The sequence below is a fragment of the Chelonia mydas genome, chromosome 2 (assembly GCF_015237465.2).
Source record: "Chelonia mydas isolate rCheMyd1 chromosome 2, rCheMyd1.pri.v2, whole genome shotgun sequence".
Classification (NCBI taxonomy): Eukaryota; Metazoa; Chordata; order Testudines; family Cheloniidae; genus Chelonia; species Chelonia mydas.
Genome location: NC_057850.1, coordinates 205434189 through 205460824, shown reverse-complemented (window position 1 = coordinate 205460824; position 26636 = coordinate 205434189). Strand labels below are relative to the sequence as shown.

The 26636-nt window shown below is 40.6% G+C and overlaps 1 protein-coding gene across 1 annotated transcript in view; it reads left to right on the top strand.

Annotated features, from left to right (window-relative positions):
• HDAC9 (histone deacetylase 9) overlaps positions 1-26636 on the top strand; it is a 686372-nt gene that overhangs the window by 587331 nt on the left and 72405 nt on the right. Inside the window, exon 23 of the mRNA XM_043541099.1 lies at positions 22732-22850. Within this exon, the coding sequence (XP_043397034.1) occupies positions 22732-22850 (119 nt within the window). The remainder of the gene's footprint in view (positions 1-22731; positions 22851-26636) is intronic.

The following is a 26636-nucleotide window of genomic DNA, read 5'->3' as shown; positions in this document are numbered from 1 at the left end:
CTTGTGCTTAAGTCAAACTTGCTGTCCTGAACAGGGTTACTCCTGAACTGAGGTCTAAGATAATGGGAGTAGTTTACACTTCTCTCAGAGCTAATATTTTAGGCTGTCCATCAGGAGACTTGGGCGGACCTCACTGCATCCAGTTTATATTTGCTCCACATGTTGAAGGTTAACTTCACAGCCAGAATGGCAGGATTCTAGAGCACAATTATCGGATGATTTTTGAAAAGGAGTGCAATTATGCTGCCATTATACACGGGGTCCAACAGGAGAGGCTCAAGAGTAAGCTAGTGTGAAGGTAGGGATGAGGACAGAGCCATCTCCCTTACCTAGACAGGATAACCACTTCAGGTCATTGATGAAGTAAGTAAATGGCGGGACAGGTACTTAGTAAATTCTTTGGGCTCAGGGAATGTCTTTTTGTTAGGTATTTCTATGGCACCTAGCAGAATGGGGCCCTGATCAATGCCTGGGATCACTAGGCACTACCTTAAAACAGCTAATAAACAAAATAAAACTTTGGGGTGAGATTGCATTATAGCCAGTCCTGAGCAGTACCTTCACAAAGGGACTGTACACACAGCTGATAATATTTATATGAGTTTCAGAGCAGCTGAAATAGTGGATAAAGGTCTTTTAAAATAGTTAAACAGCAGCACATTCCTCAGGGAGATAGATGGGATCTGTCAAATGAAGATCTTGCCTTAGTTATACTTCATGTTACTGAGTGAACAAGTCCTTTCCAACAGAACTAAAATCAGCGATCAGTGTGAAATCTTATGAGAAATCATGTGGGATCTTATGATATGTATGAAATAAGCTTGTGTCATGAGCAAAGAGAGAAACAGTCACATACATGTGATGGGTTCTGTAATTGACATTTTCTGAGATCATCTGCAGCTTGACAGAGAGTGTCTTTTTAGTGTGATTTATTCTGTAATACAGTACACTCTGGTGGCTGCCTTCCAAAAATGCTGTCCTGAATAACTGTTTATAAATAGGGTTTTGCCAAATCACTCAGTTTCATGAGTCCAACATTTTATTGCAAGAGGCACTTTCAGATTGTGCCTCGTTGAAAATGTAAAATGCTTGTTACTGCTTCCATTGTCCATAGCTATGCTTACACTGACAATTAGTAGTAGCCCTAGTTTCTACTAAATTCTAATGTTCAGTATAATATGATATGTCATGGAAGATAGAATGAAACAAGTTATCTTTGTTGTGTGGAATTTAGTATGGTCAAACTCTCTTTCCACTGATACCAGTGTAGCTCTTGGAAATTCAGTGGGAGTTGTTGTACATGGGAGAACTTGGCCCATTGTATCCCTGGGGTAAATCTTTGAAAGTTTTCATAATTATGGAATTGTCATAGCAACTCCAGGTTCAAGATAAACAGTTTCCTTTCTAAAACCTATTTGGAAACCCCTGAACATTTTGGAAGCACCCAATGCCTGATAGAACATCCAGGGCAGAGCAGTGGTCATGCTTTCTGAGCTGCCCCTTTTGGCTCAGGAGTGTCTGCAGACTGTGCTCTTTGGATCTGCAGAGCTTGTAAATTCCATATGCGAGTGAGCCAAGGTTCCAGAATCATACAGACTACTGACACCAGAGCAGAGCTTGTGGGTCCCACAAAACAAAAACTGGCTCCTTATATGAAGTATTTTTAGCTGTTGGATATGGCAGGTAGTCTCCTTTGTTGCAGTTAGAAGCTCCACCAGCTGTCGCAGGGGAAGGAGAAAGGAAAGTAGACCATGTTTGACCCTTGGGGAAGGGACTGTCTTTTTGTTCTGTGTTTGTATAGCACCTAGGACAATGGGGTCCTGATCCATAACAAGGACTCCTAGGCACTATGGTAATACAACTAATTTTTAATAATAATAATGTTTGAATCTTACTGTGTTGGTGATAACTTTGTTAAGTGCTCGACTAGAGTGATAATGAGTGAGATATATAAACACATAGGTAATGCTCTGGGAAATCTTTGCTCTAAGTGGAAATGATGGGCCAAATCCTGAGATGCATCCCATCCACTTCAATGGACGCTAGCAAGTTGTAGGTGCTCAAACAATATCTTCAGAATATCATTAGTGAACGCCAGATGTTGTGCACAAATAGCAAATGTTGTGAATCCCTCTCAAGTGGATGGTGATCACATCTGTGCTTCTTAAAGTTCAATATCCTATTTCTACCACTGACAGCTGCAGGATTTTGTAGTGTCAGTTAATAGTTATTCTTTAGAAAGAAAGTGAAAAAATTATAGTGATTTCTAATTTGGGTTTTAGATTGAATTCAGATTAAGGATTATTTCTAGCACATTTATGGTGGGACAGATTCTGCCATCCAAATCACAACATACATGGTGCTGCATCGATGACATATTAAGCAGAATTTGGCCTACAGTGTCAGGTCGCCACCAATAATTTAATATAGATATTTAGGCCCTGATCCAGAAGAGATTTATGCACATGCTTAACTTTACATAGTATGAGTGACTTCAAATGCTTCATTTATACTGAAGCAACAGTCATTAAAAGACAGTCATTGACTGACTGTCATTAAAAGAAGTCAATTGGTGTTGAAAGAACTTAGCACCTTACAGGATTGAGTCCTTCGTCTTCATCCGCTCCAGGATACTTGAAAAGAAAAAAGGGAAACGAAGAGCAAGGAGTGGGGAAACAGTAATGAGCAAAGAGATGAGAGAAAACAGAGGGAGAACATAGATGAGGCAGAGGAAAGGAGAGGAAAAGATGAGAGAAAACAGATGGAGGCAAAAAAAGCCAATGAAGTGAGAGAGACAAGAACACATTGATTTACACAAGGGATGGAAGAACTAGTCTGGATAAAATAAAAACCAAAGCATACCTTCAGTCAGACTTCAAAATGAACCAAATCTTTGACAAGATTTGAAAAAGTTTGGGAAACTTAAAACAAAACTATTGTGAACCTCTTCATCCTGGGACCGGAAAAAGAGATACTGTGAGAGGGATATTCTGATGATATTGGTGACCCCTCATAGATGAGCTTCAGATAAACATCAAAACATTTACGTGTTTATTCAAGCCAAACCTCTTGAGATCTGTCCTTTGCTAATGTACACTTCCTCTTGAAGTTAAGCTGAACCTAAAATTGAACATATGTATAAAATACATAAACACAACCTATTTTTCAAGCAGTTGATCCACAACACCAAATATCTATTTTATCTCTCAACAGTCCAGCCTCATATTTATGTATTTTGAGAATAATTTCCTGCCTCCTAAAAATACATCATAATTTATATTTGCCTGGTGACTTTTAGCCCAAAGAATCCCAAGGACTTTTGTAATCTATCTTTACAATTACTTCTTCATTAAAATGCAGCCACCTCTGGAGTACAGTGCAGCAACTGGTAAAGAGCACACAACAATACTACAGGAAATGTAGGTCAGGAGTTTAACCCAGTTGCACCTAAAGAGGGGAACAAATAGAAGATTCTTTTAAACCTTATGGTTGATGTAACAACATCATGTCACATTCCATTTTCTAAATTTTCATTTGTACTGTATGTCTTTTCACTTTTTAAAACTATAGCACGGTCTCCTAATTCCTTCTAAGCCATTCTTGATAAATGTTCACCAGTACTCAACAATACAGCTAAAAATTGTGCTGCTCAGATCACAGGTGGCAGAGTACTTTTGATTCTGGGGAAATAGTTGGTCTAGTTACCAGATTTTTTTTCCCCACAGTCAGGGCAGAGCACACCTTTAGAGATTCAAAGACATTTTAAGAGAACGGAGAAGAGTCAGGGGGAGGATAAGACCAGTCTTTGCAGGACAGGCTTCTTTTAAAGTATTGTTTGCTTCTTGGTACTCCTCATCACCATTTTTGCCTTGTTAGCTAATGTCATAAATATAAAGGGAAGGCTAACCACCTTTAAATCCCTCCTGGCCAGAGGAAAAACCCTTTCACCTGTAAAGGGTTAAGAAGCTAAGACAACCTCGCTGGCACCTGACCAAAATGACCAATGAGGAGACAAGATACTTTCAAAGCTGGAGGCGGGGGAGGGGAGGGACGACAAAGGGTTCTCTCTGTCTGTGTGATGTTTTTGCCGGGACCAGAGCAGGAATGCAGGTCAGAACTCCTGGAAAGAGTCAGTAAGCAACCTAGTTCAATATGTGTTTGATTCTGTTTTGTTTAAATGGCTGATAAAATAAGTTGTGCTGAATGGGATGTATATTCCTGTTTTTGTCTTTTTGTAACTTAAGGTTTAGCCTAGAGGGATTCTCTGTGTTTTGAATCCGATTACCCTGTAAGGTATTTACCATCCTGATTTTACAGAGGTTTTTCTTTTACTTTTTCTTTAATTAAAATTCTTCTTTTAAGAACCTGATTGCTTTTTCATTGTTCTTAAGATCCAAGGGTTTGGGTCTGTGTTCACCTATGCAAATTGGTGAGGACTTTTATCAAGCCTTCCCCAGGAAAGGGGGTGTAGGTTTTGGGAGGATTTGGGCGGGGTGGGGGGGGGAGAAGGGGAAAGACATTTCCAAGCGGGCTCTTTCCCTGTTATAAATTTGTTAGACGCTTGGTAGTGGCAGCAATAAAGTCCAGGGACAAAAGGTAAAATAGTTTGTACCTTGGGGAAGTTTTAATCTAAGCTAGTAAAAATAAGCTTAGGTGGGTTTTCATGAAGGTCCCCACATCTGTACCCTAGAGTTCAGAGTGGGGAAGGAACCTTGACATGGTGAAAGGGTTTTTTCTCTGACCAGGAGGGATTTAAAGGTGTTTACCCTTCCCTGTATATTTCTGACAGCTAACAAAACAGAGCGGTGAGGTGATGGGACAATTATGCTGATTTTTTCTGTCTTGTAACAAGCAAGCCTCTTCCAGTTTCAGGTTTTCCAAGCAAGTCTCCTCAAAGATAGCCATTTCCTCCCTGACTGTGGGTCTCCAGTTGGTTTGCTAAGTTGCCAGGATTTTGCAAATGTCTTGGAACTAATTGTCTTTGGACTGTGACCTTAAAGTTTAAGCTTTACAGTTTAACAGCACCATTTTTTAATTTGAACTTGAGGTGTACAATAATGTGAAGGGATTGTTAATTACTTAATGAGGACGTACATCAAATGCAAAAAGCAGGTTGCTGCGATGTGAAAGATACATTGAGAAGTTAAAACTGGCCAATAAACATCCAAACTATTCAAAATAATTTAACTAATGGTAGGAACAAATTCATCACATAAATCACTTGATGAATAATATTTGACCTGCTTATGCAGCAGGTTGAATAATGTGAAAACTTATTTGTCAATAATTTAAGAGGAAAAGTGGACCAAATCAACTCTGGATATTATCTGATCAGCTCAAATTTAAATCACAAAAGTCAGAATATGCTAACGTGACCCCTCCAAAAGCAACCTTAACTTGGCCATGTTGTGTATCCTGTTTGTAACCTTTAATCACCTAAGTTTTTGTACTAATGTGCAGGGTCATTTGGTTTTTTAAAATATAATTTCCTGGACTGTTCTTAAAGAAAAATGAAACAAAGAATAAAAAGTGTAAAACAGAACTAAATCCATAGCTATTCATCTTGAACGGCTGACAAATTCTTAGTTCTGGAGGCAGAAGTCCTCAGTCCTTTCCACTGTGTGGGCCATTACCTAGATTATCTCGAGGACTGTCTCCCCATCCATTTGTGATCACATAGAACACCTTCCCACTCATTGTAGTTGCCTAACTTCCCTGTGGCAACTATGGTAACTTTTCATTGAAAAAATCATTTTATTGAAATATATATGGGTTAGATTCTCAGGTGGTGCAAATTGGCAATGCTTCACTTCAGCTGAGGAACTGGTCCAAGACAGGAACTGAATTTTTGCCTATATTTAAATGCATTGTGGCAGGTGGGAAATGAAGAGCTCTCTCTTTCAGCAGCCAGATTTTTCAGAGCAGCAGCAAATACTTTGGGGACTGCTGGTAGTTCGTGAACGACAGTTTGAAAACTACTGTTCTTGAGCACAGTTTACAAGCTTTTCTGGCTATTCCATGGCAAAGGATTTAAAATGGCAAAACTGTGTCAATAAGCAAATGCTTGCTTTTCTCCCGTTTGCTTTAAGCACATTGAAGCCTATAAATACAACTCCTCGTTCAGGATTAATAAATGTTTATGAAGGAGCTTATGTAACTGAAGAGTGTGTGTACACGTAACTCCCCAATTTTATGAAAGTCTTGGAGGACCTCCGGAATATTTGGAAAATCAAAATAAAATAAACCAATAAAACCAAATTTGATTTCGATGAAAATTTCAGACATAAGACCAGATAAAGATTTTGGATAACATGGGCTTCAGATATTCAAACTGGAAAATGAGGATTTAACAGGTATACAACAAGTCTTGTGTAATTAGAATTATACATCCTCCTTACGGTGTTTTCCCAATAGATTATTGGAAGTTTATAGTCATTAACTCATGTATTTAATCTATGTCAGTATGCTATTTTGTCTGTAACTGTGGGAGACAAGTGAGTGAAAAACGTAGGTAAAAGTGGAAATCATGCTTATTTGCATGCACTGCCAATAGTTCCAACATATAATATAAATGTAGCTGCACATTGCATACGGAAATATGCTATTCAATTCATTCTTAAATGTTCTTGAAATTATGATCAGTCTCAGTTCCCAAGGCAACTGACGACACAAAGATGGACCAGCCAATAATGGGAAACAGCTTTAAGTATTTTAACTATAACATATGGTAGAAAAAGTATTTCTTATTTCATGCGACTTAAAAAATGCTCATGAAAGGGGCTACTCAATATATCACTTCAAATGGGAATGAAAAAATGATTGAAAGAGGTGTGAGCAGTTTCGCTTCACAGGAAGAGTGCAGTATCTTGTAAGTGAGTGAATGAATAAAAGACAAATTCAGCAACATCATTTTTAAAGTGACATTGGATGCTAGTGCAAATCCTGCCATGCCCCTTTCCTCTGAACTTGCCCCTACCCTGTATAGGAGAACAAATGCCACCCCATTGCACTATTGTAAACCTCCCAGTGCCAGATGTCTTGGCTTTCTGTCCAGAATCTGCTGGTGGTGCTGCTCAAAGCTTCCCTCTCACAGTACTTCTGGAAGAATTATGTCTGCTCTAGCTTTCACAGGTGTAATGCCACAGGGCCGCGTGCATTAACAATGCATCTCTTACCCCTTTTTGGCAGAGCCTTAATAAAACCCATTTGGTGAAATACTGATGTCATTGAAGTCAACAGCAGTTTAATTAAATACTTATTTAACATCATTTTATTGCCACTTAGCTCTGTTTTTTTGTTTTTTCCCTTTTTGTTTCTTGTATTGACCTCCCCAGTGTATATGTCTATTCCCCATTCCTTCCTGTTAAAAACTGGGGAATATTTATTTAGGCATTCTGCCATTCCTGATTCCTCTGTTATTGCTCTCCATCCTCATTCTTCAGAGGTCCTACTTTGTCTTCAATCTTTCTTCTCTGCTTGATACCTTTGAGAAAAACATTTAGTTTCCATTCATTGCTTTAGTCAACAGGTTTTCATTGATTTTCTTTCAGTGTCTCATAATCTCCCAGTTTATCTCTTGACCTCTATCTTGTTTTCTGCTTTAGATAACAATTTTAAGCAGATCATTTCAGTGACATTGGGCTTTTATGAAACTTCATTTTGGTGACAGTGCTTCTTTTCTATTCTGGATTTCCTTCTGTATGAGATCTCTTTCTTTTATATTTCAGTGATAAAGATTGATTTCTTGGTTTCATTGAAGTCAATGGCAAAATTCCCATTCATTTCAACTATACAAAAACAGGCCGCAAATCTGCCAATGTCTCCCATCCCTCCAGTTACCTTTTTTGACCCCATCCTTTTAGATGGTGAGCACATTGTGTGAGATACAAGGACCACGAACACCTTGCAGGATGGTGTACTTATGTTTTAATATGCCAGCAATCTGATATTGCCCATTGTGATTCGCAGTCTCCTCCTTTTTGAAGTGTAGTGCTTTCCTTTGGCTGTCTGTGATACCACCCCTTCTTAATATACCTGCTTCAGTTGGTTTGTGATCACTGGCACTGAATTTCCCCACTACTTTGGGATCTGTTATAATTTCTTTTATTGTGCTGAGCAAAAAGAGAGAGGGAAAAAGAGAAAATGAGAAAAGCAGGACGACAGTGTTATCCAGAGCCAAAACAGGTCAGATTTCTAGCTGAACAGTGGCTGGAACTTTTACAGAATCAGTAATAGTTTCTAACACTGTGTAGTATCTAGAGGTTGTAGCATTACTATGAGCATTCCGCCTTGTCCCATGAACAAGGGAAAGGGGGTTTATGTAGTGTAACAAACAAGAGGCCAAAAAGTTGTACTGATTACAGCACATCACTGTAAGGACCTGACTTGGGACTCTACTAAATGTCTAATTATGCAGAATTCTGCACAGCCCACATTAGCAGAATTGGTGTTTGCTTTGTGTACTTCATTAATGTCTGTTCTAGCTGTAAGAAGAAAAGGAGTACTTGTGGCACCGTAGAGACTAACTGATTTATTTGAGCATAAGCTTTCGTGAGCTACAGCTCACTTCTAGCTGTAGCACTGTGGGTGTGAAATCCTGCTTCTGTTTAAATGCATGTTTGGAAAAGAATGTAGCGATGTAATGGTTTTTTCTTTGGCAATATTGTGTCATGGTTTCAGTGAAAGGTTCATAGCCCTGCTGAGACAGAGAAGTGCCAACCATCCTGCGTCTCCTAAAAGGGACACTCTCTGTATCATCAACATCATCTTGCTGTAGATCAGAGAGACTCCCACATAGCCTAAGTGTAAGGAAATCTCCATGTCACTTTTCTCAACTCCTTCATCCCGTTCTTGCCAGAAGGGTAGGGGACGGTTGCAAGGGGGAAACAGGATGGGGGGGGGTGTCAAGTGGCAACCTCAGGTTTGGCTTGGTTGGAGCAGGTTATGGCGCACAGAACACAAGCAGGGGAAGGGGGGCCAAGCTGGGGGCGGTGCAATGGACATGGGCACCAATGCCAGATAGGCCAGAGGTTTTAATGGTTCTCCTATGGGATTACCTTAATAAAGCAGATGGGGCATATTTGTGGGGCATTCTGTGGCCAGGCTTGCAGTGTCAACAGTGAAAATAGCCAGGCCACATCATTATATATGAGTTATTAGAGAGATGTAGGAAGACTTGAAGGTGTGGGAACAGTTTCTGAGTCAATTTAATGGGGTGTCATTATGGAGGGAGGAATGGTTATTAGAGGCGGGTTTGAAAATCCATTCAGATGCTTCAGGGGTATGGGTTTTGGGGTGTTTTACCAAAGCAGGTTGTGTTCCCAGAAATGGCCAGCCATCTGGATGCAAAACGGGGTAGTGCATGACATGATTTTCCTGAAATTTGTCTCCATTTTAGTTGCAGTGGTTATCTGGGGACCAGAGTTAGCGAATAAAAGGTTGTGCTTCTGGTGTGACAACATGGCCGTGGTACTACACGTTATCAGTCACCAAACGTCCAGGTCACACAGAATTATGACGTTAGTGAGGGCATTTGTGCTACAATGTTTAAGCCTCAACATCTGTTTTTCTTCCAAGCACGTTCCTGGGGTGGATAATGGCATAGCAGATGCCTTGTCTCATTTTCACTTCCACAGATATCAGGAGCTCGCACCAGGAGCTAGCAACGAACCCGAGCAGATGCCGCTGGCACTATGGAGCCTCGGCGTACGATGTTGCCAGTGCTGTGGAGATCCTTGGCTCCGGGCACATGGCTGAGTTATGAAGGAAATTTTAATGAATTCTTCCAATTTCAGGATCTGAAATGCTAGTCACCGATATGGCCCATCAGAGCGGGGCAGGTGTTGCAGTACATGGTCGTTGGCAATGCAGCTGCTGGTGTCCTTGACAATCCTGGCATCGTGCAAAGGGCAACTGAATTATTTTGTGAGGATGGCGGTTCACCTCTCAGACTTGAGGGCTGGCATGTTTAGATGCTATAAAAGAGGCCATTGGGAGATGTCTGGGAACCCGACTGGGTTTGAGGTGGAGGGGAGCAGCCAAGCTAATTGCTGGCACCTCCTTGTGGCCGGTGTCCAGTGCAAGTACTCTGTTGGGAAGGCATCCAGTGACCAGATAAATGGCCTGGTAAAGGAATAAAAAAATAGGTGCTGGTTAAAGGAACAGAATAGAGAGGGGTAAGGGGGGGTGTTCAGGGCTCCTATGACTGGTATGGCAAGGAGTCAACCCCACTTTCTTATAGCCCACCTTAACCCTCCTACTGGGGGTATGGTAAGGTCCAAGCTATGGGTTGGCTGGGGGACCTGGATGGAAAATGAAGGAGGGCTGATGGAAGTCCTGGGTAGTTATTTGAATGAACATGAACATGGAGTTGCCTGCACTGTACACTTTTATCCACCGGGTAGTCCCAGACATCTAATAATAAAGTTGCAGCCTGGTTAAATTCATATCAAGTGTCTCCTGTCCTTCTTTTGGTATAGCCGGACAACAGCATCATCTTACTGTAGATCAGAGAGACTCCCTCATAGTGAATTTGGCTTGGGTGTAAGGAAATCTCCATGTCACTCTTCTCAATTGCTTCATTTTATACATTAGGACAAAGTAGGAGGAAATAACATATACATACCTCTTCCCTTTGAGGTAATAACTCTTAAGAGTTGACAAAATCAGCTTAAGCACATAAAAGCAACTTCTGAATTCCTTCAGTTCAAGGGAAAAGTGAGCAATGGAATAGGCTGCCCAGAAAAGTTGTGAAATCATTACCACAAGAGCTTTTAAAGACAAGAAAGAAAAAAGCATAGGAACTACATTTTAGAAGCTATGCTAAGTATACTAGGAGCCAGACTAGATAAACTATGAGGACACGTCCAGCTTCACTTCACACAGCTTTCATTACATCTAGGAAAATGAATATGTGAAATATGGGGAAAAAATGTAAAAAGATAACTAAGTTCCATGCATAACACTGTTCCTGACTAGTGGATGTGAAAAGTGATATTTTCACAAATATTCATAAACTTGATCTGGGATTAAGCCTGCTGAGAATCCATGGTAATTACTAGGGCAACTAGCCCGTGCTGCCATGGCTTCATTACTACCGCTACTCAAGCTAGCTAGATTAAAGCTAACTCAGATATGTATACATGAGCTGCAGTTACCACCCATGATTGCAGTGTAGACATACCCTAATACCTTTTGAACTTTGGGGAATTTTAGGCTCTAAATTGTGGCTTGGCCTGTTGCTTTGTATGGTCTCTGCAACAAATAAAGGGTCCATTGGGTCATGAAGGCAGAATGTTTTTTAGTTTATTCCAAGCAGTACCCTTGGCCTTCTTCTCCCTACCCACCTGTTCAATATTCTTCTGGCATGTAAGTTAGCTACTAAATTATCCTTTCTATTTTACCATTCTCAGATTGTTATGTAGTTAGGGAATTCTTGATGTCAAATGCTTTGGAAAGACCACATTAAAAGGTAGTCTCTATTGAAAATAATACAAATTTTTCCATAGAAACAAACAATTCCATAGACAAGCTATCATTTGTTTTGTGCATTCCATAAACCACACTACATTTACTTACCATAAAGTCTGACCTCTCCATTTACTTATTTCTCTTATTATAAATTTTGATTTTTTTTTCTTGTCAGGAACGACCACATTTAGTATGTAATATTTAGGTTTACTGTGGGGATTTTAGTAGTATTGTTGGCTTATTGTGGCAAAGATTTAGGCCAAGTCCATTGATTTGTGTGATAAAATTCTGTTGAAAGAAATGATTTAACGGAAAGACAAAACTGATAGCTATTTAAGCCTAACAAAAAGGATATGCTGTACTGTACCCAGATTTTATAGAAGTGAAATATGAGTGTTAAGCTCCACATTGCACGCCATCCAAATTTTAAAATAGAAAACTCTTTTTTAATCCCTATTATTACTTTTATGTTTTATGTCAGAAAAACTTCTGGGGATTATATATATATATGTGTGTGTGTGTGTGTGTATATATATATATAAAAAATAAAGTAATAACAGATGGGCAGTAAACGAGTTTCCAATAGGCACATGTTACACTACATGCGCTAAATTCTGGCCTAAGGTATTCCTGAGAGCAAAATTTTGTGGGGTATTTGTGTGTGTGCATAATGTATGTTAGTGTGGTTATAAGGTTTCATGTTTATCATCTTTCTACTTCTCCTTAGTCATTGTGTTCAGTTTACAGGTAACACGATGTTGTTGTTTTTTTAACTCCCAGCCTTGCAGAATCTAGAAGTTAAGCTGGATTTCTTGCTTCTTGTGCATCTTCACCAATAATAAAGGTCTTCCAAGGTCAAATTAATCCTGCAGTCACACTTGTCAGTACCATGGTCCGCAGCTGAAAGAAACTTAAATACTTTTGTTTATGATCTATAAGATGGAATGATATCCAACTTGATCAGTTTTTAGCTGTGTTGGTTCTGCAGAGAAGACCAAAAACACTTATTTCTATCACTAAAATACGTAAACACATATGACTATGAATACATGCAGGAGCAGGTTTGTTGAGTAAGCAGGTGCTATTTTACATACTGACCTTTCAGAATAAAACTGCTCTTTAAGGGGGCATACTATTGTATGTGTTCTCTTGGCCTCTTTTCAAATATCGTCCACATATCACTTTGTATCTGTACGCAGATGGGCATCTATGTTCAGTAGCAAATTCTGGATGGGTTTGGACTAAAGCCACATATTTGAACACTGGAGCCTGGCCATGGTTATGGATCTAAACTTCCCTGAAATTTGTCTCCATATTGGGCCAAACTTAAAACCCTATATCTAAACACTGCTAAGCTGTGAATAAACTGAAATCTGAATATAGATATTTGTTCTCATTGTGGATGTCTGTATGTCATAGCTTCTAGAAGTTGGATATTTTCATGTGACAATACCATAATCTCCTTCTTTGTAGTTTCTGAAAATTTCAAAGTAATATTTTTCTAAACTTTCTCCTGTTTGCTAATTTATTTTTCCCATCTTTGGTTATTTTTGAACTGATTCAGTGGATCAGATTTAGGAATGCCATACTCAAATGTAGAAGGGCCCTTGTAATTACATGAAAACCACCTTTGTAAAAAATAATTTTAAAAATGGAAGGATCAACACATATTGTAGTAAATATTCCTTATGTTTTTTGGTTGGTGTTGATGTTGCAATTCCAGTTGTAACAGAACTTAGGAAAATTTCAGGCAGGATGCCTAAATCATTATTCATTTAAAAAGAAACCCATGAATAATCATCTCAGGCTCAAAAATGTAAGCTGCAAAAGCCAAAAATAAATAAATAAATAAAAAGAAAAATAAAAGATGCAAAGCTGAGGGTGCCTTTAAACCTTTTGATTCAATGGAAATTGGTGGGGCTACTCACAGTAATAAAGTTAAGCACTTGGTTAATTGTCGGTAGGATTGGGGTCTAAGAAGGGAAGGTCCCTTAAGTATGCTAGAGATTCATTCCTGTTTTAAAACCCCATTTATTCCGATTTAGTGCCATATCCAAGGTTAGCTAGATTGATTGGGAGAGATAACTGTACTAAATAATACAGAAAAAATTAACCTGAAGTTCTGGGGGGAGGGAATGCAACAGTTTTCTTTTATGTAAGTAGGTAACTTACGTGATATTATATTAAAACATACATGAAAACAATGCGTAAAAGTAATAGATACCATAGGGCACTGTTCCCAACAAGTATTGCATATGCTTTGAAATGCTGGGTATCAACCTCCTGGGCTTCACTGATCTATTCACTGGACCTGGGTTCAGCAACATACTTGAACATATGTAACTTTCAGTCCAGTGATAGTTTTTCTTCAAGATGGGAAATCAAGAGTCTTAGCAGATAGCAGTACATTACTTCAAATTAAGGGAGGGCCCCTCTTGGATCAAAAACGAGGTAGATTAGAACTAATGTGTTATGTATATTCAGCAAAAGGGGCAAGTGGGGAAACTGAATAAGTAATACTTAAAAAGAAAAGGAGGACTTGTGGCACTTTATAGACAAACACATTTATTTGAGCATAAGCTTTCGTGAGCTACAGCTCACTTCATCGGATGCATTCAGTGGAAAATACAGTGGGGAGACTTATATACACAAAGAACATGAAACAATGGGTGTTACCATACACACTGTAACGAGAGTGATCAGGTAAGGTGAGCTATTACCAGCAGGAGAGTCGGGGAGGGGGGAACATTTTGTAGTGATAATCAAGGTGGGCCATTTCCAGCAGTTGACAAGAATGTCTGAGGAACAGCGGGGGGGGGGGGGGAGGGGGGAAGGAGAGTGGAGAATAAACATGGGGAAATAGTTTTACTTTGTGTAATGACCCATCCACTCCCAGTCTTTATTCAAGCCTAAGTTAATTGTATCCAGTTTGCAAATTAATTCCAATTCAGCAGTCTCTTGTTGGAGTCTGTTTTTGAAGTTTTTTTTGTTGAAGAATTGCCACTTTTAGGTCTGTAATCGAGTGATCAAAGAGGTTGAAGTGTTCTCCAACTGGTTTTTGAATGTTATAATTCTTGACGTCTGATTTGTGTCCATTTATTCTTTTACGTAGAGACTGTCCAGTTTGGCCAATGTACATGGCAGAGGGGCATTGCTGGCACATGATGGCATATATCACATTGGTAGATGTGCAGGTGAACGAGCCTCTGATTGTGTGGCTGATGTGATTAGGCCAGAAGTTACCTACTACAGGACAGGCCCAACAAAGAAAATAACAGAACGCCACTAGCCATCACCTTCAGCCCCCAATTAAAACCTCTCTAACGCATCATCGAGGATCTACAACCTATCCTGAAGGATGACCCATCACTCTCATAGATCTTGGGAGACAGGCCAGTCCTTGCTTACAGACAGCCCCCCGACCTGAAGCAAATACTCACCGGCAACCAAACACCACACAACAGAACCACTAACCCAGGAACCGATCCTTGCAAACAAAGCCCGTTGCCAACTGTGTCCACATATCTATTCAGGGGACACCATCATAGGGCCTAATCACATCAGCCACACTATCAGAGGCTCGTTCACCTGCACATCTACCAATGTCATATATGCCATCATGCGCCCCTCTGCCATGTACATTGGCCAAACTGGACAGTCTCTATGTAAAAGAATAAATGGACACAAATCAGACGTCAAGAATTATAACATTCAAAAACCAGTCGGAGAACACTTCAACCTCTTTGGTCACTCGATTACAGACCTACAAGTGGCAATTCTTCAACAAAAAAATTTCAAAAACAGACTCCAACGAGAGACTGCTGAATTGGAATTAATTTGCAAACTGGATACAATTAACTTAGGCTTGAATAAAGACTGGAAGTGGATGTGTCATTACACAAAGTAAAACTATTTCCCCATGTTTATTCCTCCCCCCCACTGTTCCTCAGACGTTCTTGTCAACTGCTGGAAATGGCCCACCTTGATTATCACTACAAAAGGTTTTTTTCCCCCCGCTCTCCTGCTGGTAATAGCTCACCTTACCTGATCACTCTCATTACAGTGTGTATGGTAACACCCATTGTTTCATGTTCTCTGTGTATATAAATCTCCCCACTGTATTTTCCACTGAATGCATCCGATGAAGTGAGCTGTAGCTCACGAAAGCTTATGCTCAAATAAATTTGTTTGTCTCTAAGGTGCCACAAGTCCTCCTTTTTTTTTTGCGGATACAGACTAACACAGCTGCTACTCTGAAATAATACTTAGTGTTGTCTAGTAACTAAAACAGTGGACATGCATTCTTTATTTCTGTTGTCTGTCCAGGTTTTTCCTAATGATCACTGTGTTACTTTAAGCAAGTTAGTTACCTGTCCTCTGCCTCAGTTTATTCATTTGTGAAATGGGTATAATAATGCCTACTTTAAAGGGATGTTAGGCCAGATCATAGCTATGCTAATTTCCACCAGCTGAGGATGTGGATCATTGTGTTCCTTAGTTAACATTTATAAAGTGCTTTGAGAACTGTGGGTGGAAAGTGCTACTTTTTTGTAGTCAGTGTGAATAATTGATGTTACTAAACCACTATGCCCTGTAGGTTCAGAAAAATGTGGATTTGCCCTTCAGTTATACTAATTACCACCCTCAATGTTCTGTGTAGGTTGTCTGTGCTTCCTCTTAAATTATAAACTCTATCGAAGTAGAGTGGCCATTTATGTCAACTTAGCCCTTTCTCTGGATATCTTTGGCTTTATTTGGTGGCACATCCCAATGAATTTCTGGCTTGGGTACTTCTCTGCATGTCTTCTGGGAGAACAAATGTTTGGGAGCATGCTTCCCATGTGCAGTAAAACCACAAAAATAGAATAGAAGAATAAAAGGAATGAGATCAAGTAAATGGTAAAGTCTCTATAATGTCTTGCATCTGATGTTCATACTGTTGGGGACGGGAAAGAACACATGCTTGATGTTTTCTCTAGGACTACACCCAACTGGAAGCTGTCCCATGGCTTCTTTGCAGACAGCAGCATACCCAAATTGAATGCATTAATTCCATGGGGAAATCTCTTTTGTGGAACTAAAATTAATCTCTTCAAATTCCCAGGCACATGCTCCATGCCAGTGCCATCAAACTAAAGGAGGGGCTGCATTGTCTTGAGTCACTCCACTATAGCTGTAAGGCTTAATGGAGTGAAGTAAACTCTGGAGCGAGATAAACCATGACCCGACTGCTCAAGATTTTAAAATGTGACGTGCAATTAGTGGCACAGCAAAAGGAAGAAAAGAGCAGGGAAGTCCCTAAAATCCTTTTCATCTGAATACTTTATATATTCAATAATTACGGCTCTGTATGACACAGGATAACAGAAAATCAGTCTCTCTTTTGGATTTTTTTTCTTTAGCGAGGGAAGGAGGGTATGACTAATAGTTAAAATATAAAACTCAGATGTAGTCAGACAATAGTAGTTCCATCTAAAGTCTCAGAAATATCTTAGTAATAGATTTTGCTTTCTGTTATACTCATGCAGCCCAGCTGGCTTCAATAGGGTTGCACTACTGCATCTGATAGAAGAATTTGGCCCCTACTGCACTATTGCCTGGATCTAATTCTTAATTCCCCTCCAGATAAAATAATAACTATCCTTAGTCTTAATCTTGGATACAGCCTCTATCTACAGAGACTTTTAGAGTATTTTTGTTGGGATTGTAAGAAAGTGTTTTGACATTCATCATAACCAGAACCTGTCAGATGTGATATACTATTGAGCATAGGTATGTCCTGAGGAATTAGGGATGGCTAACAAGATGATTCTTTAGAATACATCCAAATGTAATTTTATTGTTTTTTTTCCTCTGTTATTTTCAGATCCAGACTTATTTTGGCTGAAGTAGGCCAGAGGAGAGTTGCCATGGCATGGGTGAACTCACTCTGGTGCAAACTCAGTGAAGCGGCTTATGGGCCAACTACCCCACCCCACACTGGTGTCATGGGTGTGCCTGAGGGAGGGTAGATCATGATGGAGCTCTCTGTGTGATGCAGATCCTTCACTAACGCAGGGTCCCAGGGCTGCTCTCTCTGATGCTTGGCCAGGCCAGCACAGGATCAGGGAGCTGTAACCTGCTCTCTGACTGTTCCTTCTGCCCGGAGCTAAACAAAACTTGGATTCAGAGAAGAACAGAGCCTCAAGTATGGGCGGGGGAAAGGGATGGATCTTCAAGGGGTCCCCAGCCTCCTGATGAAGTGCAGCCCTGATAAAGTGCAGCTTGAACAGGGCTCTGCATGGTGGTCAACTTCTAAAAGCTTTTGCAAAGGACAGTTGTCCAGACAAGTCAAGGAGGTTGGGGGTCTGTGAGAGCCACTGTGACCACAGGGTTTGGTGTGCATTCTGGTGAAATGCATTATCTATATATTTGAGTCAAACAAATTATTCATGACAGCAACCCCATGGGGTATGAAAGTATCACTGTCTTGGTTTTATAGATGGAGGAATGTAAGCAGAGATGTTCCATCACTTGCCTAGGCCATAGAAGGAGTCATTGTCAGAGCTGGACATAGAGAGGAGTCATCCCTGGCTTTCAGTTCTACATGTAGTCCATTAGACGAGGCGCATTATACCTTCATGATGAACTGCCCCGTCATGTTTAAGACATATTGGTTGTTCAACAGAGTAACCAGCTTAGATTCATGCTGCTAGGTTTGGGGGAGAGAGCGACATTAGTGCTATCAGTAGCAGTTTATGGAGCCCTGGATTCCATTACCATGTGAGTCCTCCCCAAAATCAGTGAACCTGCAGCCATGGTTTTCTTGGAGGCCAAAGACCAGCCTTGGGGTGCTGTAGTGAGAACCATAAACAACTAATGATTTTTAGAAGAAAATAGGGACTAACTTTCTATCCTAGCAATCAAATTATACTTTCCTTAGTATTTTGAAAAGAAAAGAACTATACATGTATTTTTATTATTAAAACATGAAAGATGAATTAGATTAAGCCTGATATTCCAGTTACCTCCAGATTTGGAGGGATGAAAGGGAGGGGAAGCAATGACACAGGTTTTCTGGTCTTCATAGGCCAGCTCTGTGTGCAATATGCTGAATCGTACTAGCAAAAGTCTGCCAGTTTGTAAAGTAACTTCATTGTTTTGTGGAGGGAGTGGCGGTACTGCTCTGGTGTGAAATACATTCATCCAAGTTGATGCTTTACATCTGCATTCTCAAAAGCAGAATTTCTCATTCTTTTTTTTTTTTTTTGCTAATTTTCAGAAAAGCGTTTTGAGGCATTTACTCAACCTTATAGTCTCAGCTATCACTGACAGAACCGTACTAAATGTCACCCCCACCTTTCCAGTTACTATCATTCTAAAAGTCATCTCTTTCTTTTGTCTGGAGGTTTCCATGTATCCTCTCTGGACAGACTTTTTACTACCATTACAGGTAGCGCTAAATAGTGACGCCTGTTAAGTATGGTTGCCTGACATGTTCAATTGTAAGATGCTGCTTTCGTTACTTATAACTTTCCCATAATTTAACCATTTCAGCTGAAATTTCCCATGCTGCATTTTTGCTTCAGTCTGAATTTTTCTGGGACGTTTCAGCTAAAATGCTTGAGCTGTTTCTGAGAACAAGATTAGGGGAAAACATGTTTTGCCTGAGCTAAAAAATTCTTACAACCATTTCACTGAGACACTTTAGTGTCTCCAGGCTTTGGAGCAGGGACTTGAAATTTGGTCAGCGGCAGTGTTCCCTCTAATTTTTGACAGGCTGTGTGCGCAAAAAATTTCTTCTGTGCAAATTTTTGTGCACACGGTGTTTTGCCATGTGCGCGGGGTTTAGGATCTGTGTGCGCGTGCACATGCGAACAGCTTAGAGGGAACAGTGGTCAGCAGATGTGGTGGGATGCCCTGATATCAGGGATAAGCCTATTGGCTGCCCAGGGGAACTGTGACCAAATGTGGTCAAGTTATAATAATAGCCTCAGTTTGCATATGCTCACTAGAAACCTGTTAGAATATGGGAGCTACATTTTCCAAAGATTCAATCTGTAGCGAGCATTCTCCATCCGTTCTCCATCCATTTGATGACCAGGCTGCTCGACTGTAGAGCCCATGATCTTCTTTTTATTTTTTATAATTGTTTTGTTTTAGGAATTTCTTGTTCTTTTATTTTACCCATTAATCCAGGCACCCTCATGCCCTCTTATATATCCCCCCTTGTAACAGGGCGCCTCCGTCAGTACCTGGTGAATCTCGCAGCCTGGCCAGTTCAGATGGTTTCACCATCACAAACATACATACTGGGTTGTTTATCTTTCACCAAGGTGTGCATTTATGTCCCTCTTACAGAACAGTACTTGTGCAATACAGGCTTACAGCATGGTAGGTTCCCCTGCAGCCCTTACTGCCCAGCTCAGGCTGACTCTCTGAGCTTCCTTCTGGGCACCTCTTGAGCTCCCCTGGCTTCCTGTTTCCTCTCCTTATATTCTCCCCAATTACCTTGTTAACCTAGTGATTGTCACCCAGGGGCTCACAATCCCCCATCAGAAAATGCGTAATTGCCCTCAGCTGGGCCTGCAGCCTTCTCCAAGCTACAGCAATGTCAGTGATCAGAATACTACTGCTAACACCTGTCAAACCCCTCTCCTATTGACCTTCAGCCCCCCAATCCCATTAGGCCCAGAAACCCCTTCCCTAGCCCCCTTAAATATTCCACCTCCCCTACTGAGTCCCAGTCCCCCAGATCCCCCATTAGTCCTGAGGACCCCTCACTTATTCCTCCTTATATATTTTCCCTGTCCTCTGGCTGAGGGGGAACCTAGTGAGGGGTTGGGTCCTGCCCGCAGGAGGTGGAAAACTCTGGGGGAAGGGGTCAGGTCTTGCACCTCGGGGTTGGGAGGCCCCAGGGGGTTGCAGATAAAGCCCACCCGCACTCATTCTGCAGCAGTGGCTCCTGTCCTGCAGGTCTAGGCCCAGTTCCCCATGCCAGGCATTGTGACTTGGACATGGGTTCGCAGCATTGCTCAGGTTTGACCCAGCTGCCCCTTCATCAGTGGGGCCCGGGCAAACCTGTGCAGCACTATGATCCCATGTGCCAGGTTGCAACACCCAGAGCAGGGATCTGGATCCAGCCCTGAAGGACAAGAGCTGCAGGAGCTGCCACTGCAGGGTGCATTTTTGTTTTATGCCATTTTTTATGTTCTTTTTCATTTTGTGTTATTTTGCATTTGTGATGAACATGGGGCTTTACTCATGCACCTTCCCCACAGAGGCACGTGCCATCCCAGGACTGCGGGCCTGAGCAGGACTTCCCCTGCAATTGTTCTCTGTTGTGCTCTCAAGGCTGCCCCTGCTGGCATGCTGTCAGCTTGGATAAGGAATATGCAGCCTGTCTGGAATGCAGAGGGGTGAGGAACCAGGGTGGTGGTAGGATGGCAGGAGAGATGCAGTGCTGTAGGTCAGGAGCAGGAGCTGGGAGTATGAGGGAGAAGGGAGTTAGAAGCATTACCTGGGCTGGGACTTCACATCATCCCCGCTTCATTCAGTGCACAGGATGCACAATGCTCTCAGAGTGAATTTGGGGCTGTGCAATGAAGAAGGCTGATGTCTGTAGGGCCCCTGCCTCGTTTGTTGCAGAAGTTGGAAGGTGTGTAGTGAATGAGGCAGTGATCATGGACTTAGATACTGTCTCATAATAAATATGCACAGGGGGGGCTGGATTAAGGCTGCCCAGGCATTTCCTAACTTTTGACTACTTGCTTTACAAACTTAACGTTCTTTCAACATAGCTTTCTTTAAAGGTAATTACATAATAATTGTTCTGTCTTTATGGAATTGTCTGCATACTTGCACTGTAGTGCTTCAGTGCAATCTCAATGGAATAAGCATAACAGACCTGCAGTAAAGCTGAACTCTCCTCTTTTCTGAGCTAACATGACAGCCATTTGATTCTCCAGTGTCCTAATCTTACACTCATTATTTAGATAAAACTCCGACTGACTGCAACTCAAGTGGAGTTTTGTGGGAGTAAAGAGTGCAGGATATGGTCACTAGTGTTAAAAGTACTGTTGAGGAATTTGGAACAAAACAAAGGAAATTAAAATGCAGAAACAAAAATCACACAGAATGGACGAGAACTGTTAACAGTCTAACTTATTTAACATGAAACCTAGATCCTTAACATGCTCTTCTTTCTCCTATGCGCAGTATCAGTAAGGAAATGGACATATGCTTTGAAATAAGGCAGGTGCTATCATAGTTAATATATAAAGATATCCATTTTAAGAAGAATTTCAGTCTGAAGTCTGGAATTCTGGAGTTAGTGAATTTAGATTAGCATCTTAATTGACTTTTAGTATAATTGAAGACCTTCAGAATTAAACTCAGTCAACAATAATAAAGTATCAGTGTTTGAACCTGTAATTTTTAAGTCAACGTATGAGCAGGAATCCTGAAAAGTCAAGTCAAAGAAAATATTTGTGAATCCAGTTTGAGCTTTACCTTTTCTTTAATAAATTTGCTTTAAAGAAATCTTTAAATGCTGATAAAAGCTAAGCTAAACAATAAAAATCCTAACCCAGGATAAAACCTACATGAAGGAAAGGGTTAAAAAAACGAGAACATTTGGGAATGTGAAGCATTGAATTATCTGACTGAAACCAGCAGGGGTTGCTGTCACTATTTTGTGGTTGTCACATTCCTGCTATGCTTGACCTTGGAAAGGCTTGACAATGTAGCCTGGATTTGATTAAGGGAATTTCATGTTTTTCCTTTGCTAGAGTCACCCCCCACCTCGACAAACATTTTAAAATGTTAAGAAAAAATATGTTTGGAAAGCAAACATTTTCCCAAAAGAAATTTATAGTTCAAATTTACACCAAGTTCGCACTCACTGGAGCCGTCCAGGTTTCCACTGAGGCTTTGAATATTCTCTGTAAACCATTAGTCACTCCCCTGGAAGAGACAGCTTTTTATAGGCAGCGGGATAAAACAGGCACAGATGTGTGTGTAATATTAGAGGTTTTCACATGTACCTGTACTTTAAAAAAAACCCTAGAAAATTGGAAAAGAAAAAGAATGAAAGCAGAGATGGGAAAAGTTGGATTTTTTTGACTAAATATAATGATGATGAATTTAGTTAAAGGAAGATATTAATGTTTTTGATGCCCAGACTTTTGTTTTTGTATAGTGGATTTTGGGGATCATGCCAAGCAGTATGCTTAATGAAGGTGTGAGCTGTAGTTTGTAACTGGCTGCCTTTTTATTCTGCAGGACTGTGATTATGCCTATTGCCAATGAGTTTGATCCGGACATTATCCTAGTATCAGCGGGATTTGATGCTGTGGAAGGCCACGATGCTCCATTAGGCGGGTACAAAGTCACAGCTAAATGTATGTATAGTCATAAAGTGGTTATTTTTTTCTGTCCTTCTGGGACAGGTCTTCATTTTAGAACCAAATTTTGCCCTCATTTATACACATATAAAATTGCCCTGGTGTAACTGACAGAAGAATTTGTCCTTTAGTTAATATCCGTGAGTAGCCATAGAACTCGCAGGAACCAGTTGAATGTGATACAAATAAAATTATATCTTAGCTATTCTAGCTCACTCCTTGTTGCAGAGCCTCTTGGCATATTTTTGTATAGGTTTGAAAGCTTTATTTTGCTGGCATTCAAATAACCTTTCAGAGATTTCATGCTTTTTTTCAGCAGGCCTCACTTCCAAATGAAGTAATAAATTAGTCATTTTTAAACTGTGTCGAACATGTTAAATATGGAGGCTTAATTCTGATCTCACATTGTTTTTATATTACTGTAACCCACTAAACGAGTTACTCCTGATTTACACCACTGTTTATGAAAGTCAAGTTTTTCAAAAGAAATTAGTGATGTGCAGTGCCTCAGTTTCTGGATGCCCAGTTTAAGCCCCTCACGCAGTGATTCTCAAAGCCGGTCCGCCGCTTGTTCAGGGAAAGCCCCTGGCACGCCGGACCGGTTTGTTTACCTGCCGTGTCCACAGGTTCGGCCGATCACGGCTCCCACAGGCCGCGGTTCGCCGCTCCAGGCCAATGGGGGCTGCGGGAAGTGGCGCGGCCCGAGGGATGTGCTGATTAAATCAATAAGAAGTAGGTGACATGGTCATTCTGAAAATTACAGTAGGTAGCTGCATCTTTAGGCACCTAAATACCTTTAAAAATCTGGCCCAATAACAATATGTAGAGCAATGTGCAGTGTAGCATTGCAATATATAAGACACTGTTGACATTCTATGCTGGAATACAAAATAGACTTGTTTTCTAATCCAGATTCTTATTTAGTGTAATTTAAAATCACTCCATAGGAGTCAGTGGGAGTTGTGTGTTGGTGTGCAAAGGAGGGAGCACTGTGTAAAGGTTTAGCTCAATGAGTCCTTGCATGCCAATGGGATGTGTTAATCTGCAGTGGGAATGGAGAGGAAACAGGAACATGGCCATGGTGAGGAGCTGACCAGCCACAGAAGCTTAACTGCCATCTCCTTCAAGGTTGGGATGTTATCTCCATTGTGACATGCACGCAGAGTGCAAATAAAAAATGACCTTTAATTTATTATATCTCTAAATTTCTTCTGCAAAGATATGCCCTGGGGGTGAAATCCCTCCTTGGCGGAGGGCTCGTGCAAGTCCCTCCACGCTGCACAGTCCTTATTATTATCCTTTACAAATAAGGGAATAGGTAGAGCTGTGATTGCATGAGCTCAACACTCGCAGTGTGCAGGGCAAGAGGGCTTCACAATGACTCTAAAATTGTTGGTTCGGAGGGATCCTTACTTACCTGAATGTCACAGCTATGAACCCTTGCTCAATGGGCTTGAGAGGTACCACTTGCTGTTCCAGGCAGGATGGGCTGTGCAGCAATTCCACAACCTACCAGTATATTGGAGGATGTATCTTATTCCCCCCCGCAACCCTGAGAAAGAGAATGGAGTGAATTTCACCCTGACAGTGAAGAAAATATTTCTTCATCCACTCTGTGTTCTGAATCCTCTCTACCCTCTTTGCGTAGCACATACAGAACCTGAAATTGTCTTAAAATTTTAGTACAAGAGGCCACACGTACACACCAGTATAAATGTAAACAAAAAGTTGATTTACAGTAAGTGGCTCTTGTTTAAATTAAAGGAAAAGCAAATATAGGCCCAGATAATAATCACGTATCTAAAGGACGAATAAAGTCCTTTGTACAGAGCCAAAGGATTTTATTATTTCCCTCAACCAAAATTCTCAACATTTCACCATACGTTTTTAGAGCATATATCCTGCATATGGTATAGAGAAAAGTGCATACTGCCTATAACAAAAAAATCACCTAACATTTGAGAGACGAACTCCATATTAAAGAAGTACAAAGGTAATCTAAATGTGGATCCATGAAGAAATAGTAATATCATTGGTTACTTCTCAGACTTGTAAAACGTACAATACAAGCAAGTGCACAGAGAAATTCTAACATGTTTTTGCAGGCCAAACTGTAGCTTGTAGCCAAACGATTATTGTCGTTTCATTTATATATTTTTAATGCTTTGAACCCATTGAATACACTGGTCTCCCTGATTTCCAATGACCCAATACAATCTTTGCACTGGATAATTAAGACATTTACATCAAAAAAGGAAAACTGATTCTTTGACTATTTTCCCCACTTGGTAAAGAAGCAATACAGAGACGCTGCACCACTGATGGAGAGCATTTTATGGCCTTCAGTCAGAGCACAGTCACACAGGAATAACTGTAAAGCGTTAACAGAACAGCAAGTCCTGGCTCTGAAGAGCTGGGAGAAAAAGGATGAAGATAGATGATCCAAATGAGAAAATCACTGGGCCAAATACATCCCTGGTGTAACTCAACTGTACTCATGGAATCATATAAATATAGTACTGCAAGGGACCTTAAGAGGTCATCAGGTTCAGCCCCCTGTGCTGAGGCAGAACCATGTAAACCTAGACCATCCGTGACCAGTGTTTGTCTTAAAAACCTCCAATGATGGGTTTTCCCCAACCTCCCTTGGAAGCCTATTCCTGAATTTAACTACCCTTATAGTGCAGAAAGTTTTTCCTAATATCTAATCTAAATCTCTCTTGCTGCAGATTAAGCCCATTGCTTCTTGTCCTATCTTCAGTAGACATGAAGAACAATTGATCACCATCCTCTTTATAAGATCCCTTAATATATTTGAAGAGTTTTATCGGGTCTCCCCTCAATCTTCTTTTCTCAAGACTAAATATGCCCAGTTTTTTAACCTTTCTTCAGAGGTCAGGTTTTCTAAACCTTTTATCCTAACCCTAACCTTTTATCATTTTTATTGCTTTCCTCTGGATGCTTTCCAATTTATCTACATCTTTCCTAAAGTGTGGCACCCAGAAATGGACACTGTATTCTAGCTGAGTCCTCACCAGTGCTGAACAGAGCAGAACAATTGTCTTACATGCAACACTCCTGTTAACAAATGCTAGAATGATATTAGCCTTTTTTGCAACTGCATCAAATTGTTGGCTCATATTCAATTTGTGATCCACTATAATACCCAGAACCTTTTATGCAGTACTACTGCCTAGCCAATTATTCCCAATTTTGTAGTTGTGCATGTGATTTTTGCTTCCTCAGTGAAGTACTTTACCTTTGTCTTTATTGAATGTCATCTTGTTGATTTCAGACCAGTTCTTCAATTTGTCAAGGTAATTTTGAATTCTTATCCTGTCCTACAAAGTGCTTGCACCCCCTCCCAGCTTGGTGTCATCTGCAAATTTTATAAGCCTACTCTCCACTCCATCATTCCAGTCATTAATGAAAATATTGACAGGTTTCAGAGTAACAGCCGTGTTAGTCTGTATTTGCAAAAAGAAAAGGAGTACTTGTGGCACCTTAGAGACTAACCAATTTATTTGAGCATAAGCTTTCGTGAGCTACAGCTCACTTCATCGGATGCATACTGTGGAAAGTGTAGAAGATCTTTTTATACACACAAAGCATGAAAAAATGCCTCCCCCCACCCCACTCTCCTGCTGGTAATAGCTTATCTAAAGTGATCACTCTCCTTACAATGTGTATGATAATCAAGGTGGGCCATTTCCAGCACAAATCCAGGGTTTAACAAGAACGTCTGGGGGGGGGGGTAAGAAAAAACAAGGGGAAATAGGTTAC